General features: G+C 51.6%; 1 protein-coding gene across 1 annotated transcript; it reads right to left on the bottom strand.

Annotated features, from left to right (window-relative positions):
* Window positions 1–12,871: 12,871 nt before the first annotated feature.
* On the bottom strand, window positions 12,872–20,896 carry FGF8 (fibroblast growth factor 8). Its single transcript, XM_018910684.3, has 5 exons — window positions 20,865–20,896; window positions 20,744–20,780; window positions 18,508–18,688; window positions 14,171–14,277; window positions 12,872–13,203 (listed from the first exon to the last, which is right to left on the bottom strand). The coding sequence occupies exons 1-5, from the start codon at window positions 20,894–20,896 to the stop codon at window positions 12,922–12,924; spliced, it is 639 nt and encodes a 212-aa protein (XP_018766229.2). The 3' UTR covers window positions 12,872–12,921.
* Between the last annotated feature and the right edge of the window lie 508 nt (window positions 20,897–21,404).

Below are 21,404 nucleotides of genomic sequence, written 5' to 3'. Positions count from 1 at the left end.
CTGCTGTCTTCCACTGAAGACTTCTCATCCCCTCAGATAACTGCAAAAGTTGCAGCAGACAGGGGAAACCTGCTCCTGCCCTCTCCCAAGAGCCTGCTCTGCAGCAAGACCCGTCTGCACAGGAAACTGCTTTTTGGAAGCTGTGTCTGCCCAGCCATCTCTGCAACCCCATCAGTAAACTCTTCCCTGCTCCACGTGCACCATGCTAAGTGGTCACCCCATGATTTAAAGCACGGGGGAAAGATTCAGGTATAACTTTACTGTCCAAGCAAGAGTGAAACCTGCTAGGAAGAAGAAGCAAACCCAGTTCTTGAGTAGAACAGATAAAGCTGCAGAGAAGGCACTTTAGGGAGACTTTCCCCGTGCATCTTAGACTCTTCCCATCTACCACCTGTGAATTCAGCATGCTACATTATCTCTATGACCTTTAATCCACCCCTAGTTACTGTGCAGAATGTTACCGCATCAACATTTTTTCCAACAAAAACTGCAGTGTAGATCAAATTAAATGCATTTCCTCAGCAAAGCTGCTGCCTCCATCGCTCACATCTGAGCTTCCTGCCCAGAGATCACTGCTGAGGGTAAGCAGGCTGCTGTGCATACTCTGGTTTCAAGGAAGGTCAGACATTTCCTACCAGCTCAATAAAGGGAAATAACTCCAGAGACCTGTTGCCTTCCATGACAGCTCCCACCAGTAAATGGTGCACCTAGCTTGCAGCTAAGTCTGTGTTATGGTCCTGCAGCATCCTGATGTTCACCTGCTGCCTCGGGTCTTATCTAGGGCTGAGCCTTCTGTGTCTAGGCTGTTGGCAGAGGTATGGATTCACTGCTTTGGTAGGGAAAGATTTGCTTCCACACAATGCATGTTCCTCAAATAACATACAAACTTCTTCAGAGTTCCTACCCCCATAGGTTCTCTGTAGGTTTAAAGCAGAGCAAGAAGCAACACAGTAATGTTTCTGGGGATGAGGATTCTGTGCTATGTTGATGACCCTCCTCCTCCCCATCCTGAGCTCTTCATGCCCCACTGGCACTCACTCTACCTTTATCCTTATGACCTTTTGTATTACGACTGCTTCCCACACAGCCAGCTTCAAGTAACAGCTCCAAACCTGCTCCAGACAACAGCAGTGGCAGCACTATCCATCCTATGCATAAAATCCTGCAAGCTGGCACACTCAGAGCTTTCCTGCACTGGCACCATTGGGGAGGGCCAGATCCAAAAGTACCCACCAGTGCACAGTGCCTGTGATGCTGCCCAGACCCAGAGCAGAGTCTGATCTCAGTGTCCAACATCTCCCCCAGGGAGTCAGTGCAACTCCTCTGGACCATTCATCAGGACAGGTTATGGCCAGGTCATCCCAGCTTGCCATGCCACAGGGTGATCCTGCCTCTGGGGTGGAGCAGGCAGCAGAGGAACAGAGAGCAGTGGGTGCTGCCTAGTAAAGTAGCCATGAAATAGCTGTCTGTGTCACACTGCCATTTCTCTAAGTGACAGTCCCTTGAAGCAGCCCATTAGGGGTTCACTTGGTCTCAATAGCAGAGACTCCACATTTGTCATCTCCTGAGTGACAGGAGGACTAAAAGCCTATGTGCTTCACTAACCAGCTCCAGCTTCCTTCTCCTTCCAACAGGTATTCATTGCCAGGAAACCTACTTTAGGGAGCATAGGATGGGACCCAAAGCCACTCCTCACCCTTCCACTGGCCGGTCCGGCTGCTTCTGCTTTTCCACGTAGGACTTGTCCACACTCCTGCCTGTTTTGTCCCCTATGCTGTTTGTCCCTCTGCTCACAGCAGCAGTACAGCTTTCCACACCAAAGGTAGCAAATACACAAAAGAAATGCCCCATCCACACCATGTGTAATGTGACCCATGTTCCAGCGCTGAGGATTTGTCTGAAATCCCCGCTCACAGAGTATCACCATCAGCACAAAAACCTCAGCTGTAATTTTCTCTTGCCTGTAGGGAAGTTTCTCATCCTTACTGAAGCTGAGGGCAAACTGGCTCCCCCAGGGAGCCCCAGACTTGATTTGGGAAGCCCCAGCTGGTGACTGGAGTGTCTGGGACCATAGTGGCCTGGAGGCTGTCACATTCACCAGCTGGCTACTTGGCCCCTGGGGGTGCCACCTCCACATCCCACCACACTGCCCTGGAGTTCAGCCTCATCCCGGGAATGCCACCACTCTTGCAAGGAAGTTGGAGGGGAGCACTGGCGAAGGACAGGCGGCTGCTGTGGTGGGGACAGTCATCAGGCACAAGTCGTCCCCCTGCACCAGTGTCAAGTGTGAGGCAAACCCACGGCTCTGCAGGGGGAGGTGGTGAAACTCTCAGCTCCTTGCAGTGATCGCTCTGAGAGGGAGTGAAGTGCAGACACCTTCAGGCTCCACAATGGAGGCTGCAGGGGCTCAGCACATGTCAGCAACCACTGCTCTCCACTCTTGATCCCACCAGTCCTTTAGGGGCTGGGGATGCCCCTTTACCAGCCAGCAGCAATTAGTAAGAAAGAGCTTTTCTTATAATTAACCAGCTTGTGATAGTGGTGGGATTTGGGTCAGAGCAGCAGGTGCTGCGCATTCTGCCACAAGCCACAGCCATAGCCTTGGGAATTTGCAGTTTCCACAGCACTTCCTGCCCTATTGTGCCCCTCTACATCTCGGTCACTCCTCAAAAGTGCCGTGGGACAGCATCTGGGGTCAGTGACCAGCTCCTGAAACACAGATTCTGCCAAAACCCTTGGGTATATGAAAACTTGTGCTCTCACTGCTGTCACTGTGCTGGCTTAGTGTGAGAGAATTGCAGACATGGGCATGGAGGATAATTAGGTCAAACCACCTTCTGCTCACATGTGAACTTATCCACAGTGGTTCTAGTGAAATTGGAGGAAAGACTGTGGCTTTACCCATCACAATTGAGACCAAAAATAGATCAGATATCAATATATAGATGACAGGAGATGGAGTCCTCCTGGGAAGGCACAAGATCCAGCATTTCAGATTTCATTATAAAATAAATGCTGCCTTTGCCTTAGAGATGTGCTGTAGCCATTGCAGCTGGATGTGAGTGTCAGGAGACTGTAACTGCCTTACCTGCACCTCCTGTGAGGACCATCCATGTCTCTCTTCTTCAAAACACACTGGAGTTATATTGGTCCCATCTGAATGAGGATTACAGCTCCTTGGTATTGCTCTGCAAGTCTTGCAAGAACCTCTTGGAAAGCACCAGCCCTGAGCAGAGACATCACCCCAGTGGGTGGTCGTTGCATCTTTTCTCCTCTCAAGGTCCTGGACACAGCCAAACCAACACCAGACTGTATCACCAGATGCTGAGGCCAAGACAGTTGGCTGCACTTCACAAGAGATATTGACAGATGGGAAACAGCTTAAAAAATCCCTACAAGAGCTCAGAGAGACCTGGGAAACCTGCTTGCTCTGTCTGGAGAAACTTGGTCAGGTGGGATGACACTGTAGGCTGGAAGAGGGCAAGATCAAGTGCTGTGAGTTGAAGTTAGGCATTTTAGGCCAAAACTGACAAAGAATATTGAAATATGGGGTCCCTGCAGAATATCCTTTCTTCCTGTTCCTTAAGTAAGAGCTGTGACTTTCACTCAGAAGGCATTGAGCAGGTTTCTCTTATCGAGTATGGCAGAAGACTGGGAATATTCGGAATATTCCCCATGACCTTGAAATCTGCTGATGTAACAAATCCAGTCAGCATTCAGGATAGAGTCCAATCTTCAGTCAAAGCTGAGGAATTGGACATGAGGTTTAGAAAAAAAATCAGGTTTGTGGTTTTATACCTCATTTATAACTCAGATTATTGCATATATGCATTGCTTCTCCCACTGGACCACTGCCATACCTTTTCTTGGCCTCTTACAGACTGATTCAGCTGATTTGCAGCTCTGCCAGAATTTCTATCAGATGTTAATCTTTCTGGTTACTGATTTTCTCCACACCTTCTCTAAAGAGGGGCTATGCCACTTGCTTTCATCTCTGGCTGGGAGCTCCTCTGTGCTCACCCTGTGTCCGTGCAGAGCCCAGAGCAGCATTGACTGCTGTGGCACAAAGCATAAGTAGGAATGAGGATGTGATACTTTGGCAGAACAGCTCTGGAAAGTCTGTGCTCTTCTCCTTCTAAATTCTCTGCTGAGGGTTTGGCTCTGTTTGCATTGGCTGCTGAAAGCTAAGCCAGCCTGGTGATGATGGAGCATTTTCGATGTCTTAAAAGAGCCCCCAACAAAACCAATAGTTTCTGTTTATAGCTGACCTTCCCTGGTATACAAAAGTCTGAGCAGACAGAGCTCATCCAACTCCAGCAGGCAAGAGGCTCCCATCAGCACCCCCTGGAAGGATGTGTTCAACAGCAGCTCAGGGGGAATGGGACACCCAGAAGATGCACAGACTGGAGCTGCTGTAATTCAGCCCAGTCAAATGCATAAGTAAAACATTTGCTCACAGACACCATGAGTGACAAAACTCGGTTGTCTGCTTACCCCAAACTCCTCATTTTTACTTTTGTAAGGACCAGCTTCTTCTTGTACAAACTGGAGCTGAACCCCTGACTGACTGCATCTCCTGGATGCAGAGGCTCCCTGCACATGCACTGCCTGGCATGGGGGAGCTTCAGCTGCAACCCAGCCCCCCCAGTAAGGTAAGGTGGCAAGATAATCCCAATGTGGGAGAGAACATAGCTTCTTTTAGTAGGTATCTGTTGAAATAAACAACTTTGTCCTGTTTGCCCAAGGATCTAACACAGCTAATGCCAGAAAACATGCACCATGCAGGGGGATGTACTGGTGGGAGTCTGGGATGACCATATGTGCAGTGAAAGGACAGGAAAGCATGGCTCCAGGGAGAACCAGATCTGCACTTAGAGGAGCCCTGCAGGAAGATCTTTGAAACATCTCCATGGGTCTCAGGAGCACATGTCCTGCTGAAAGGCACCAGGTCCCAGCTTCAGAAACAGCTCAGGCTTCAGAGCTGAGGCCCTGGCGGGGGCACAGGCCCCTGAGTACCCACAAAAGCACAACCACCACTGGGCTGTTCATCAAGGTGCTCACTCCTCACCCTCCATCAGAGCCTACATTTCACAAAGTCAACCTCTGCAGTGCATCCTCTGCATTTTCAAAGTCTTTCCTTAACAGGCGGCTGTCTTCCTCCTCCCCAAACATGCTACAGCTTGAATCAACCACTTTGATCAGGGGGAAATTATCCCTGGGGGGAAAAGCTCTTGATGTAACACCAGCAATGTGTTTGAACCAGCCTGTCAGGAGAACCAGGGCCTGAAACTGTGGAGGGAAAAGGATGAAGACCTGACCAGCAGTCTTAAACAAACCCTGCCTGAACCCTGGGACCCAGAGAGTATTTTATAGCTTTTATAGAAGTACTCACACCTGCAGAGGAGTCTGCATTTCCTTCCAGCAAGCACAGTGTCCCAGGCTGCTATGGAGAAATCCCAAGCTTGCATGTGCTGATCGGAGCTGCTGTGCCTGTACAAGCTCCAGGCTGGTGGTGCAGATGGAAATGCAGGTTTGTGGAAACACCTGAGCATCCAAACGAGATACATTAATCTGTGCAGGTTTGCTGGCTGGAACAGTAACTGTGGAAGAGAGCTGGACAATGAGCAGTTCCCACCCATGGGGGCCTAGTATGCTGTGATGCCCCCTGAGTATCCATGGTTGCCCTACAAAGAGTGGTGCCTGCCTCCCTGGGGCACTGTGTGGTGGCAGCCCTGTTCTGGTGGCTACCACTTCACCCCAACACACGCCAGTGACCCCTACTTTAATCAAAATGGATCAAAGTTCTGGTCATCCCCTTGCCTGCTCTGCTGGTGTGGGACAACTCAAACATTTGCCAGAGCCAGATGATTCACAAAATTTTGGTTTTAATGGCATTTTGTGGCACAGGTTGGCTCCTCCACTGCAGCCCCAACTGCTGAGAAATCAATCATTACCAGCAGTTAGCTGTTTGATGGTTAACAGCCTGAACCCTAGCCAAACTGGTTGTTAATTGGGCTAACAACTGATTTCAAGGGGTTGTTTTGCAGGGCCCAACACTCCCAGCAATTGACTTGGAGTTGTAACTAGCAGCCAGGCAGCAATTAACAGAGCCCAGGGAAATTCGCAGGCCATTACCAAAGGGCTGGCTCCCAGCTGGGCTTCTGCTTCTCATGGGGAGATAGGGAGCACAGCCACAGCCCGGGGCCTGAGCAGGCACAGCCAGCACTCAAGGTCCCATTGCACATCCTGATAGTCAAAATTCTGTGGATGTACAGCCTAGGTCTCATCCTGCACTTCAGGAAGCTCCTATGGTTTGGGGTTTGTTTGTTTGTTTGTTTGCTTTTAATGTTGTTACTGGAGTTTTCTTAAAATTTGCTATGAGCTTCCACAGGGACACCTTCCAGCTCTTCTTCAAACCCATTCTCAGGACTCTGCTGTGGTAGCAACTAGATCCATGCTTATGTTTATCTGGACAGCTTATGGCACCTGCTGCCGTGGACCATTGGAAGCATCATGTCTTTGGGACAAGGGCTGCTCCTTACTCTGGGAGCAGCTCATTAAAGAGGAGGTTCCAGCCACCTAGATGTACAACTACAGCATAAAGAGTTTGCAAAAACAGTCACAGAAAGAGGCTGGGATTTTTCCCCTTCTCCTCCTGCTAGAAATCTTTGAGAGGAAAACAATTAGAAAACACTACTGGCCATATTGGCAGGAGAAGCCAGCCCAGGAAGCAAGGACCCTTCTCAGTGCCATGGTCGTGGTTAGAAGGGGTCACTCCATGGCTGAACAGAGGGCTTGGATGGGAGCAGTGGCACAGATCAGGCATTCACCAAACTGGGGAGGCTCTGACAGCCCTCAGCATCCCATTTCCAATCCACAATAACCAACAGCACGACCTTAGCAAAGTGATAATACCTGGATATGGCTGAAGTGGTCCTTCCATCACAGCCAAGCCTCCCCCAGCCTCTGATCTAGGAGTATGATTTTATCTTGGACACCACACAGCCTGGAAGGACATTCCAGTGTCACAGCCACTGTGGAGATTGGAGAGATGCTGTAAGTCACATGAAGCCCAAGAACATCCCCTCTGCTCCCAGAACAGCAAATCTAAAGTGCATTTCCCTGCACAGTACCTGGGCCATCAGGCAGCCTGGAGTAACAGCCATAACCTTCACTGATCCACACAGGAGCCCTCTCTCATCTGCAGCTGGTGTGGGGCAGGGCCAGGGGGTGCACAAGGCTCTGCTGGAGCCTGGCACCAATTTCATGCTGACTTTGACCCTGCAAAGGCTGCAGGTTCCCATTAGCCCAGTCCCAAACATCCCTCCAACACCTCCCAAGAGCTCCTGTGGTGTACCAAGACACAGGGGCCATGTCTCCCTGGGCCCTTGGCTTGGCAACACCAGAGGCCACAGCACCTCCTTGTCCAGGAGGAAAGCAAACAGCAAATTTAGCCATCAAAGGTCTTCTGCAGCAAAGCCACAGGAACTGGAGAGCAGCCCCGTTTCGAAGGGAGAGCTGATAGTGCTGTAGGTGTGCTTGGGGAGGGGGCAGAAACACTGCAAATGGGAAGCAGAGTGGTAATCAGGAGCATATGTGTAGGTGTTGGAGCATCCCAGGTGCTACAGAAGTGCTAAGTGTTATTACTATGGCCAGGAAACTGGCTGTGAAAAACAACTGTACTCCACATCCCCCCTCTCTGCATCTTCTCCTGGGTCTGGACCTGAGACTCCCCTTCAGACTCAGGAAAAGAGGAACCAGCCTGGAGCTGCCTTTGGCTGCACCCTGTGGTCAGACAACCTGTGTGGGAAGGAGAGGAGAGGAGCAGGGAGGAACCAAGGCTCAAAAGGAGCATCAGGTCTGGTCCCCCTAGGCCCAAGAAGATTTTGTGCCCTGTCAGGGTATGGTGCTGTCCCTCAACACAAGTTGAGTGCTGCTGCAGCACAGAAGGATGTTTCCACATGTGAGACTCATTTTGTGGCCACCCTGCCCAAAGTAATCTATCTCGTGAGCTCCTGGCCCTGGAGGGCCATTCCCTTGTGACAGCACTGAGCTCATTTCTGCTCCACTTGTGTCTCCCTCCAGGATGCTCCCCTTGGTTCCACAGCCAGGCCTGGCTGGTGTGGAGCAGGGCACAGAGCAGTGCTGAGCCCTCCCTGCTGGCAGGATGCAGCCCACCCACAAGCCAGTTTGGTTCGGAGTGGCCAAAATATGACATCCCCCACTGAGTCCCTGAGCATCCTTGTTTCTGGCTATAAATCCCTTCCAAGGAGGAGTCTTTAGAGAGGGGGGCTGAGATGATCCACAAGCCGCAGCCACCCCCCACCCCCTCCCCGAGAAGAATTGCTCTCACACAAATGAAATGTGTGTAATTAATGGGCAGGGGGCTGGACAGGTCTGAGATGAAAGCGTTTCCTGGACTTGTCCTTCATTTGCATGGTATCAGAAGCTGTTCAGAAGGTGTGACTTTTCCCACAGGGAGCCCTCAGTTCGGTGGCACAATAAAGCCAGAACTTCTTACCCAGAATTAATTAAAGGAGGGGGAGGGGGATGGCAGGGAAATGTTTGAAAGCTGAGCCTGATGCAATAAACAAACAGCCCAGTCGTCCTTCCCAAGCTGCCTAAGGGAGCCTGGGCAAGCCCCAGCCCTGCACAGCATCCTACAGCCCACCCTGCTCAGTGGGCACCCAAATCCAAGCAGACCTCGTGGAAAAGTTGTAAACAGAGAAGGGGTGGGAGCAGAGACAGCATGTGCCAAAAGGTTTGAGGTTTGGTTGAAAAAGCAGGGATGCAGCTCCTGCTCAGACAGCACATAGCCCTTTTCTTGCCACTTCAATTTATTGCTGCCTGCTACTCAGTTTCTCTGCCATAGAATCACAGAATGGTTTGGATTGGAAGGGACTTTAAAGGTCTTCTTGCTCCAAATGCCCTGCCATGGACAGGGATACCTCCCACTAGAGCAGATTGCTCAAAGCCCCAGCCAACCTGGCCTAGAACACTGCCAGGGATGGAGCACCCACAGCTTCTCTGGGCAGCCACAGCAGCATTTAACCTGAAAACAGCTCTTTCTCCTGACTGGTGCTGCCCTGGTGTGTTCAACCCACATTTACTTCTTACCCTGTGTTAGCTGGCTGGACCAGATGGGCTTCCCTGTGATCTGGCAAGGTGGAGTCTCCCAAACATTGCTCAGCTCCAGCCTTGTCACTGTGCCCTCATGGTGATGCCCTGTCCAGGCAGGGACACCACTGCTTGGAGCTCAGGATGGAGCATCACCCCTGCTTCAACAGCCAGAGCAGCAAGGCTCCTCTCCTGCTTCATCTGCCCCCTCCCTCCAGCCAGCTGGTGGCAGTGAGAGGGCTGCAGCGTGGCACTGGGACCGGTGGCATTAGCAACAGGCAATGCCCACCACAAGGACTCAGCTGGCTCAAAGCAGGGGTTTCTGCCCAAAACACCCCACTAACAGCATGAATTAACAAAAGCAAACACCCCTCCCCAGCCCTCTCCTCCATCCAGCCCCATCTCAGCACCCTGCAGTCCCCAGGGCCCTTGGAGGGCTGTGGTTCTCCAGCTTGGTTCACACAACTGCTGATAAGAAGGAAAAAGGAAAAGTCCCAGATTCCTGGGTTGATGATTGACCCTATGCATTCAAGTAGCAGCCAGGGTTCCAGTAACTGTGGAGGGACAGCAGATGTCACCAGGGACTGTCCCCACCTCCCTGTATGGGTGGTGGAAGCCACCAGCCCTGGAGACCCTGTACCCAGCACCCTGCAGGGCCCAGGAAGAGCATGAGCTCCTCCAGATTTACCAAGGATGAAGTGGTGTCAGTGCAGAGACAGGATATGAGGAACCATTAATTAATTCACTTACTCATTAACTTACTAGAATTAGGGTCTTTAATCTTCCAAGCAATAGTGAAACAACCTTTGGTGACTAGGAGCTAAAGTCAGACAAATTCAAACAATAAACAAAGTCTCAAGCTGTAGTGCTCCATGGCCACCCAAAAGCCCTGCTATGAGAAGTGGCTGACTAGCCATGGACCAGGTGAGCTGGAGAGCCCTTCCCAGAGGCCAGGCCTGGGTGCCTTGCACTGTGGCAGAGCAGGCAGCAGGATTTGGGGGCTAGTGTGGTACAGAGCTGTGTGGGGACACAGGAGTGTCCATACCCACCTGAAACCCCGGGCTGCTGGCTGCTCACTGCCAGGAAGGCAGGGGTGGGGGAACAGTCTTACTGGAGGCTGAGCACCCACACCGTGCCCTTCCCTGCCATGGCTGGGGCATTTGTAACAAGACAGGAGACATGGAGCCAGTCCTGTGCCTCTGCTCCCCGTACCTGGAGCAGGCACCTGGCACCAATTCACTCATGTTCACAAAGCCATTAGGAAAAGCAGTTAGACAAATTAAAGGAAGAAAAGCAACCATTAAGGACTATCAAACACCATCTCTGCCTGGGGAAAGACCAGGAGCAATTCACTTTTAATTCCTGCCGTCTGTAAACCACAACAAAGTCTGCCCCCACTGTGATCCTCAGGCTTCTGCAGCCCTTGGGTCCCTGCTGGAACAGTCAGACAAAAGCCATCCATGCTGTCCTGTGGCTCAAGCAACATCCCTGATCTCCCTGATGCAGCAGCGACTCAGGGGCAGGGCAAGGCCAAGTGCCCAGCCCCTTCTTTTCCCTCCTTGAAATTATTGACAAACACTGCCAGCTCAGCCCAGGCGGCTGTGTCAGCCAGGGGAAGGCTCAGCCTCACAGCCACAGATCAGTCCCAGCCTGAGCACTCAGTGATGTCACAGGCACCCCACGAGCACTGCAACAAACCCAGGGCTGGCACCAGTGATGGTGAGATGCACCTTGCAGGGCTGCTACACTTGGGCAGTTTAACACATTCCACAGTTTTATTCTTGCATGCTTCCATACCTTAGAACCACTCCCTATCTGAATCCCTGATCAGCTCCTGTAAGCAAGACCCAGCACTGCATCAGAGTTGAGTATTCTCTGAAGGAGGGGATGCAACAGCCCATTTTGCCCAGCCCCCAAACTCTTCTGGGAAAGAGAGGAGCAAATGGCAGCTTTCTCTTGGAAAGTTCCATCCCGTCCTTGAAAGCAGTGGCCAAGGCTCCATTACTCTGTCCCCATTCAACATGCAGTGGGCCTTTACTTCCACACCTCAAGAAGGTGGCATCTGCACATTAAATCTGCAATCTGCTGCAAGGAAAACCACGATTTCCACAAGACTCATCTGGGTCCCAAACCTCGGGGCAGTCTCCCATTTTCCACAGCTGTTCCCTTGGGAAGGAAATTGCACCAGCTAGCAGCCTCAGCCCCATCCTGCACCTCACTGCCATCCTCTGTCATCCCTCTCCAGTATGTCAGTCCAGACCCAGCCCCTCCCTGGAAAGCATCAGGCTCAGTTAGACTAATACAAACTTTTAATGCACATATTAAATAAATATTTCAATCATTTCATATTCAATTTGTACACAACCGAAACAAAACAAAAATCCTCAAGGAAACAGGAAAAACTTCAAACAATCAAAAAAGATTGGATGAAAAGTCACCCCTGGTTCTGGCTCCTATCCAGTGTCTTTGTTTGCCCTCCCCGTGAAGAATAATTGGTTTAACCCTTTGGAGAGAGTCACAGTCCCAGGGCAGCATGTGCAGAGCAGGGCTGGCTGAGGATGTTCACTCAAGAGATTAAATGTTTCCTTTGGTTTGTTTTTTTTTTTTCTTCTAAATATAAAATTTGGCTTCTGTCAACACAGAAATTTTGAAAGAAACCCCCTCCTTTCCTGGGGGGGCATGGGTGGCAGCATTTCTGATCAGAGACCTGTAGGAGATGGTTGGCAAGGGAAGCACCAACTATTATGACAAGATACTGAATATCACAACAAAACAGCCTGAAATGGCTCCACAACAATTTGCAAACTTGGTTTAATTTTATGGATGAAAACTTGCATCTCATAAAAAAAATATAGACAAAAAAAAATATCAATTTTTGGTGAGAAGTTCACATTTTCCACATGGGAAAAAAAAATACCAGTTATCAGCCCGCTCCACGGCAGCTGTACCTTAGTACTTTAAAACAAACCAAATGCCAAAGATGCTCCCGTGGGTAAGAGGTACCAAGTCAGTTCAGGACTTTTTCTGGGGAATCCATCACCCCTGTCCCCTCCTGAGAAAAAAAAGTAAGTTGAGAGTTGTGAAGCCAGCAACATTCTCAGAAAGATGCGACTTCCAGCAACCCCTTGCTCAGCCAAAGAAGTAGGCACATCCAAGGAAAGAAAGCATCCAGTGGTCCTCACCCCAGGTGTCACAGTCAGCCCCCACTGGCAGTGTCCCCACATCACCCAGGCTGCAAAAACCACCTAGGAGGCCTCCAACCACCTCCAAAATAAATCCCCTCCTCTTTGTTGTTTTCCAGCTTCTCCATCTTCTCCAGCAAGCATAGCATTAGTTCAGTTCATTTAAGTAGCACATCGCTTCCAGATTTGGATTTCTATGGTTTTTTGCTTGTTTGTTTTAAACATGATTTTTTAACTCCTTTCCCTCTAGAGCTACAAAAAAAAAAAAAAAAAAATTACAAAATAAAGCGCAACCCCAAACAGACTAGAACATTTCTAAGTGAAGGGCTCTTCTCCCTTCACCAGTCTTTGAATGTTTCATTACTTTTAAAGCTGGAGTACAAAAATAGAGCCTCTCTCATTTTTTTCCTCTGTTTTTTCCTTTTTTTTGTAAAAACCAAACCCCCCCCCCCCAAAAGTACCAACAACTAGAGAAGGTAATTTTTTTTATCCTCCCCCCTCCCTTTTTTTTTTTTTTTTTTTTTTTTGTTTTCTTTAATACCCATACGGGAAAGTCTCTACATATAGTCCACCAAGCTCAGAGGAGCATCCTCCAGGAGAGATGCAGGCAGGGGCAGGCACATCAAGGGCCCGCTCTGGAGTTTCTAGTCCTTTTACTTCTCCGGTTGAAGGGGTAGTTGAGGAACTCAAAGCGTCTGTGGGGCTCGGTGGTCTGGTGGCCCTTGGGAAGCCTCTTCATGAAATGCACCTCCCGCTGGTGCTGGCGGGTCTTGGAGCCCTTGCGGGGGCGGCCCTTGCGGGTGAAGGCCATGTACCAGCCCTCGTACTTGGCGTTCTGCAGCGCCGTGTAGTTGTTCTCCAGCACGATCTCCGTGAAGACACAGTCCTTGCCTTTGCCGTTGCTCTGAGAAGGGACAGGAGCAGAGATTTAAGCAACAGGCACTTTCTCAGAGGACTGCTTCTCACTGCCCCACCCTGCGCTGACTGCTGTGGCAGCAGGGCTGCAGAGCTTGTGGGCAACCAAAGCTCACTCCTCCCACAAGTCAGAATTGCCCAAAATGTGCTTTTCCGTAACAAGCTGCAGGGAGAAGGCATTGTGACACAAACACTGCTCACTGCTGCTTTTGTACTAGTCCAGCTGGTCCCAGCCTTAACTTCCACCACATCCATGGAGGAATGTCCCAGCCTTAACTTCCACCACATCCATAATGAACTTTAGCCTCCCTCTGTGCCTGGTTGTGACCATAAGTGAACTCTCCATCCCAATTCACCTGCCCATCCTGTCCCCTTGGAGTCTTCTATACGGGAGGGGCATCAAGGAGCATTGAGTGGCAGGAGGAGTGACACGAGGTCAGTGACAACGGTGCCCACAGATGCAGATGGTGAGGGGAGCACGGGGTGGCCAGGAACTGAGCTCCCCCCATTATGGGCAGTGGGCAGTAGCAGGACTAGAGAGGGACCCACATGGGGCAGCCCCCAGGAAGCAGCTGCCGTGGAAAATCCTTGCAGATAATCACTGTTCTGGAGGGATTTTGCATGTCCAGCCCCCCACCACGGTAGGGGCATCAAGGCACAGAAGCTGCATGACAAACCAGCGGGTGGTGGGGTCTGGCCTTGGGGCCAGCCCCATGGAGCATCTTAACATTCCTGGCACTTGTACCATGTAATCGTGGAGAATAGACCAGCAATCGCCTATTTGTTCGGAGAGATAGAAGGAATGTGCCCCACACGGCACCCGCCCACCTCTCTTGCTCCCCCTCAGGCTGCAGGATGGCTTTTCCCCCTGCCCCCAAAAGGCAGAGCTCCTCTCCAGGCAGTTCCCACTCGTGTCCCCGGCAGTTCCCTGCCCTGCCCATACCCTTGCACCCTACCTTGCCAATCAGCTTCCCCTTCTTGTTCATGCAGATGTAGAAACCTGTGGCTGCCCCCTTGATACGCACGCGGCTCCCAAAGGTGTCTGTCTCCACGATGAGCTTGGCTGGGGAGAGAGGGAGGGAGGTCAGAGGGGCTGTGGGATAGGGCTGGCACAGGTAAGGAGACCCCAGCAGTGCACCTGATGCTGGGCACTGCAGGCACGTGATCTCTGGCAGCTGGGCCAGAGAGCCCTAAAATCAGCACATGAGGTTAAGATACAGCCTGTCCCTCCTCTCCCTTAATTTGCCCCTATGTCCCTGCGTGACCTTGGACATGTCCCTTTGCCATCTCAAGCTGTGCTGGACGGGCAGTAGCTCTGTTTTACCCAGCTCCACAGGGCTCAGTGGTTCGGGTGTCCCAGATGGATGCGGGGCAGTGAGCAGGGCACACACTGGTTGGCAGAGAACAAGGCAGCTGCCCTGCAACTGAGGCAAGTCTGGGTGTGCCTGTGAGCAAGAACCAGACAGGCACCTTCTGGAAGTGCACAGTGTGCTGCCAGCTGTCCCCAGCCCAGGGGACACTGCTCCGTGTCCCTCTGCCAGGCCAGGGCTGCAGGAGGAGCAGTGACTTTGCAGCTGGCAGGGGAGGCGTGAAGGGTACAGCCACCCTTTTAATGCCTTTCACCTTTGCACGAGTCGAGAGGGCGTATTGATTTGGTCTCAGTTTTTTAATGGAGGCATCGATCGACTTCCGAAGGAGCTATGCAAATTGCTGGGTCGATGGGCCGCCTATAAATAGACCTGTCACCTTCCCTCCCTGCCTTCACCCTGGGAACCCAAGCCCCAAAGCCCATCCATTCCCAGGGAAGGGGGAGGATGGGGACAGGACATCCTTCTTCCCACTCACTCCTGCAGCTGCTGTCCCCAGAGCAAGCCCCGCTGGGAATGGTGGCTACCTGTTTGCACCTCAAAAGGTCTGTGCCATGCCAAGCACCAAAGAATTCTCCACGATGCTGAAAAGCCAACTGTGACTGTCCCATCACCTCTTGTCCAGCATCAGCCCATAGTACTGTAAGTGCTATCCAGCAAGGCAATTAGAGGACAGGCCACAAAGGTCCCAAGCCTACACTCCTATTATGGGCTTTAAGTCCATTGATGCCTTATTTATCCTCTCTGATTCCTGCACAAGGGCTGCTCAGTTTCTCAGGACTGCAGTTCACTGCAGCTTGCACATCTCTACCCCAGGATGCTCAGCCTCCAGCGAGGGCAGCGAGGTGGCTCTGGAGTGGGAGGCTCTGCAGGAGGATGCTTTGAATGACAGAAGGAGGCTGTAGGTGCACACACAAGTTAAACTGAGCCTAAATCACACCCTAGGCTAGGGACAAATGCCTTTCTGTCTCTGCAGTGCCTCAACTCTGCATCTTATGACAGATGCTACTGAGGTCAATGGCACCAAGGGTGGAGGCAGCAAGCAGGCAGCACTCGCAGCTGCTGAGTTGACCAATGGAAAGGTCATCCCCAAATTTGCTGGGGCCAACTGATTTGGTGCTGTTAGACAGGCCAATCTTGATGGGCATGCAGGGGCCCCCACCCTGCACCCCCTCCTGTCAATATCACCCTGCAGCATCTCTTGTCCCAAGGCTACCATGCACTCACATCCCCCTACTCCTAGGCAGGCACAGATTGAGCTCAGAGACAAGAAATTTGGGAAGAGCGAACTCCAGGCTGTGCTGATCAATGCCCAGAGCCTGACAAGCACCTAGCATCCCCAAAACCACCCACGGGAGCGATGGCACTCTGCAAACAAAGCACTGAGACAGTGACCCCCTATTTATCTATATTGGGGAAAGGGGTGGAATTGATCTTGGAGGCAGTAAAAGGTTTGAGGAGAATTGATTTTTCTCTCTGAGAGATAGAAAGAGCTGGGAGGGAGGGAGGGAGGAAGGGAGGCATGAAGAGGGATAGAGGGAGGGAGTGGGGAGGCCTTGGCCCCAGTGAGCACAAAACCCTGCTTTAAAGATGCACATTGCTTCTCTTTTGGACTTTTCTCCTCTTTTTTTTTTCCCCCCAAAGGGCAGCTGTGATTTACAGCCACCAGACAGGTTTGCTGGCCTGCACGAGCCCAGCCCATGTGTCGCTCCAGACCCCTTATCCACAGAGGATGAAGACAACCTGGCCCCAGGGACTTGCACCCCCTAAACCCTTGCAGGCAACTCATGAACCCTGCAAACTCCAGCCCCAAGCCACAGAAAACCCTGGGCACAGACAAAAACCAGTAAGTGGGCAGAGAGCTGTGCTGGTTCTCTCATGGGGTCGAGTCCAAGCTGCAGATGGCCATGGTTTTCTTGGTGGCAAGCACAGCCTGGGAGGGACAAGCTGGGCTGCACCAGCCTCCTGCCTTCCCTTAGAATTAAAAAAAGTCAATCAAATATTGACAATTAAGACAAATAACTGAAAACACCGGACTCGATGTTAAGTCGGCTGTAAAAATGTCAGCGTGGGGAAAGGGGTCATCTGCAAAAATAAATCAACCCCTTTTACACGCCCACCCCCAAAAATTAGACTAAAAAAAAAAAAAAAAGAAAAAAGAAAAAAGAAAGGCTTGGGGAGGGGGGATCTTTGCTACAAAAGTGGATTTCTAAATAACATTTGGGGGGATTCCTTTTTTTTTTCCCTTTCCTCTTTTGGGGAGGGGGGGAGGCTTAACATTTTCAACTCTATTCTTTCATTTAAGTGACAGATTTATCCCAGTAAAATTATGTTTCATGCTCAAACTTTGAAGGGAAAGTGGCTACGTAAATGCTGAAAAAATGCAGCGAGACACACTTGATCCCCCAACTGGACTGCGAAGAGGAGAAAGTATTCAGGAAATGTTAAAAAAGGTGAAAGTAAGAAGCGTTTTAATAGTTCTTCCAGACATGGGGGCCTCCCTAGAGATTCATACAGAACAATCCTGAACCTCTATTTTAACATTTACAGACTTGCAACTCTTTTAAAACTTTACATCTGAAAAACTGCTTGTTCTCTTTCTGGTTTAGATCAGTCTTCATTTTCCTCCTTAGCTCTTCAAATGCTTAACCTTTTTTTATTACATTTTAATAGAGTTTTTCAAGCCACCACCAGTCCCCTCCTTCTGGCCGTATTTAAACCTGGTTGTTATTTAAATATGCACTAACTGTGTTTTAAAAACCAGGCATTAGAGGTCTAAAACAAGATGGGATTTTCTTTTTTTTTTTTTTGCTTCAGAAATTAGCTACCGCCCTTTCAAGTTAGAGCTGCTCCAGGATGGGAATAATTCATTTGCAAGATTAATTCTGGATGTATGGAGCATCACATGGAACCTGCACTGTGCTTGTACTGATAATGTCCAGTGTGAAATTTTCAGCCAAAGCAAAAAGAAGAAATATCCCCCAAAAACCAGAAAGGCAAAGAAAAAAAATTGTTTCTATTAATCTACCCAAGGAAGAAAGGGAAAATGCAGCTAATAGCAAAGAGAAACAGTTGTGATATGTCTGTGCAGCACACAGGAACACAGGCACTTCTCTGCCCTAGGTGCAGGATCAGGCCTCCCGCAGCCGGCCCTGCGGTGGTGCCGGGGCTCGCTGGCCCCACTGACCCCGGCACTGCATCTGACCATCCCAACGTGTCAGCAGCTCACACGATCAAAGTATTTGGGCTTCAAGAGTCCCCAGCAGAGGGACTGGTCCCCTTGCCCCAAAGAGGGTAGAGGTTTTGGGGAGGGGGTGCCAGGGTGATGCAGAGGGGCCATGGCAGAGCGCAGGCTCTCACGCTTGCAGAGTCTCTGCTTTGTCTCTGGAGACACCGCAGCATCTTTGCCTGTAGCTGACTGCCTCACTGACCCTTTCCCTGTGATTTGTTTTGAGAAGGAAGGGATGGGAAGGGAAAATGCCACTTTAGACAGTTCTAGGTCAGGGAAGGCTTCCAAAGCAGTCATTCCCTTTCTCCTCCCTGCCTCTTCTTTTTCAAATTTACTTTAACTTTCTGTTTCAAAAGAAAGTCTCAGGGATTCCCATCCCTGCAAAGAGCCAGGATAAAATATCTGAGGATGCTCAGGATGACGCAGCCCCAAGCCCTCTGAGTCAGGTGCAAACCAAGAATTAAAAGGAAAGAAGCAGAGCCTATCCTTCAAGAACTGGTCCCCTCCCTTGGCACAGGGAACCTGCCCTCACCTTGAATCACACAGCTGCTGATTACTGACCCCTATGTTCTCCTTTTACAAGCCCCCACAAGCCGAACGATTTTAATGATTTCTGGCTAACAAACAGGACGGAAATCATCAATCGCCACGCTGGGCTGCGAACACCTCCCCAGCTCCCCCCATCGTGTGTCCTTACCGTGCACATCCCCATCCTCTGCCATCGCATTGATTTTCTTGTTGTCCAAGATCTGCACATGTTTCCCGCTGGTCCGGCTGTACAGCTGGTAGGTACGGACAAGCCGCCGGCTGAGCTGATCTGTCACCAGGCTCTGCTCCCTCACATGCTGTGTAAAATTAGGTGGGGACTGAACAGTTACCTTTAGGAAATTAAAAAATATACAACACACCATTATAATCTCTACTCCTCAGCGGGGCAAGCGGGCTGAGCTGAGATCGCTGGCCTCCAGCTGGGCTTTACGGGAGGCCAGGAGCCAGGACTGTGGCGGTGCCTCCTGTGCCACCAAAGTATCTCCAGGAGAAGGAGCATTAAGCTTGGGGACACAGCGACCAGAGCCCTGTACAGTGCTCTGTCCTCTCCAGACATACCCTAAGCAGAGGTGCTGGTAGCTTGGAAGCAGAACAGGGCTTGGTGACCCCAGAGGCCCCTCCAGGACTCAGTGAGTCCTGACTGGGACTGGGGTACCTTGAGATGAGTATCAAGGCTGGGAGCTGGAGGGGACCAAGGTGGGACATACAGGACAGCGCTATGTTGTCCTCTCAAGGGGCTGATGCTTTCACCCCACACCTCTCTCACCTCTGCAGGAGCATACTACTGCTCCAGCTGCCCCGGGCACACACCCCAACAGTTTCAACAGCCTGTCCTCTGGGTCTCAGGCTCTCGATTTGCTCCCAAGTACCCCACTTGTTAAGTTCTTCAAACACAAAGTTCACAGAGATGGGGGAACTATGAGGCATAAGAATTACAAGAAAACCATACCCCAGCGCAGGTATTTAGTGGTATAACAACCCACGGATACCAACATGCTACCCATGCAAACACAGCTCTCATCCCCTCTCAGCTGTTTGCTGCCAGCACAGGGTCATCCCTAGCGCCAGCACACCAAGCCCTTTAGTCCCAGAGCCGCAGCTGAGCCCATCCTCTCCAGACCCAACACTGCTGCTCCTGGGCTTTAAATGATTTTCACGAGCAGCCAAACCTGCTCCCCCCTCAGCCCCGGCTCGCGAGCTGGCACAGAAGTCTTTTTCCCCCCTCGTCTCAAATCTCTCTTTTAAGTCTGGAAAGTTTCGCTGCTCCCTGACATTTATAAAGATGTATTCTGAGCAAATGTTAGGAGATCGCTCCTTTCAACATCAGAAGGCTGGGGCTACCCCCCACCACCCCCACGTCAAATGGGAAGATTTCCTCCTGTCTTAAACAACAACAGAAAACCACAATAAAAGCAAAAGCCGCTGCTCTCCCAAAGCCAGCTTTATAGAGATATCTCCCCTTGACAATGTCATCTCTCTCCCTCTGCTTCTCCCCGTGCATGTGTGTTTCCTATAGAAGGGTTTTGGATAATGCAGCAGGATTCTCTCCCCAGCTCTGATGAGGGTACCATGTGGAGGAGAGGTCATTAGCCATGCTGCTATTTGGTCTCCATCTCATACTCCAAAATATTACAGCTATGTTTTTATGCAACTGCACAATCCCAGTGCTCCATTCCCTTCACTTTTCAGCTGGAAACTCCATTTTTTTTCCCCCCCAAGCTTCCAGGAAAATAACAATAATTTTTTAAAGTAGCTTACAGGGCATTTTAAACAAAGCTTCTGCACCTGTAGTCTCAGGGGGAAGGGGGCTTCATCCCGGTTTGGAGGCGCACCGCTCCCAGCGACGCGTGCCTGCTGGTATGCGGGTGTTGCACAAGCTCTGCCCGGGACGTTTAATCTATTCGTGTCACTTCTGTCTCTGCCGATACAAACCAGCGATGCTAAAGTCTGACACTTTTAAGCTGAATCAAACCTGCACTTTTTACTAAGGCTTTTGCAGGGTTTCTTTTCCTTTTTTTTTTTTTTATTTTTTTGGATGAAGCAATATAGGGGGGAAAAATCGGAGCAGTGGGACGGGGGTATCTACAGTGGAATTAGAGGTCGGGGGGACAGGAATTAAAGCTGCTTTAAAATAACCCTGGGTATTTCCTTGAAATCTCGGTACTCTCTGCCTCGCAGCTGGACTCTCCCGCACCTTATTTTGCGTCCCGGGATAGGTGGGGTCCCCCTCGGCTCTGGCTTTTTACAACCAGGCAACTTTTGTCTCCTGGGTTTTAAGCTGCTCCTCTTCCCCGTCTTCCTCCCTGCCCAGCCGCTCAGCGGCGGCGGGACACCCCCCCATCCCCGCGGGGCGAACAAAGCCGGGCAGCCCAGCGGGCACTTACCTGGGCTTGCAGGCAGAGGACGAACAAGTGCATTAACCTGGGAGGGGGAGAAGCGGGAGAGAGGTGTGAGCCGGGGGCGCTGCGGGCGAGGGGCGGGAGGGCTGTGGCTGCCGCTACTCACACGTAGCTGAAGAGCGAAGAGCAGGGGTCCATCGCGGCGCCGATGCGGGGCCGGGGGCCCGGGGCCCGGCGGCGGCGGGGAGCGCCCGGGGGGCGCGGCGCTGTCTCAGCTCCTCGATTCCTCTCGCCCGGCCGGCACGTCCTCGCCCCAAAGAAAGGAGGGCACAAGCGGCTACAGAGGGGAAAGGCCCGGCGGCCCCTCCGCCCGGCCAGCCCCCGGGGCGCTCGGCCGGCGGCCCCTGCCGCGGGGAGCCCCCCGCCCCGCGGCCCCGCCGCCTCCGCGGGAGGCGAAGCCGACCCGCAGCCCCGACGGCGGGGGCGGGCGCGGCCGGGGGGCGGCAGCCGCCACGGGGCTGGACCCCGGCCGGACCCCGGCTCCCCACCCGGTCCCGGCGGTACCTGCCGAAGCGAAGCGAACGGCGGGCCAGGTGTCGCCGGGGCTTGCGGCTGCCACTAAGGGCTGGGCTCCGCGGCCAGTGGTCGGCGGGACTCCCTCCCCAGCCCGTGCCTCAGTTTCCCCATCCGTAAAACGGGGTTTAAG

This window comes from Serinus canaria, chromosome 6 (genome assembly GCF_022539315.1).
Source record: "Serinus canaria isolate serCan28SL12 chromosome 6, serCan2020, whole genome shotgun sequence".
Classification (NCBI taxonomy): Eukaryota; Metazoa; Chordata; class Aves; order Passeriformes; family Fringillidae; genus Serinus; species Serinus canaria.
This window is presented reverse-complemented; position numbering and strand designations above follow the sequence as displayed.

What these genes read in the sequence shown, in the direction of transcription:
- FGF8 (XM_018910684.3), bottom strand. Translation starts at nt 20,896, where the DNA reads ATGGACCCCTGCTCTTCGCTCTTCAGCTACGT. An exon ending in TCTTCGCTCTTCAGCTACGT is followed by an intron (nt 20,781 to 20,864) that starts GTGAGTAGCGGC and finishes TCCCCCTCCCAG; the next exon opens with GTTAATGCACTTGTTCGTCC. An exon ending in TCCTCTGCCTGCAAGCCCAG is followed by an intron (nt 18,689 to 20,743) that starts GTAAGTGCCCGC and finishes AATTTCCTAAAG; the next exon opens with GTAACTGTTCAGTCCCCACC.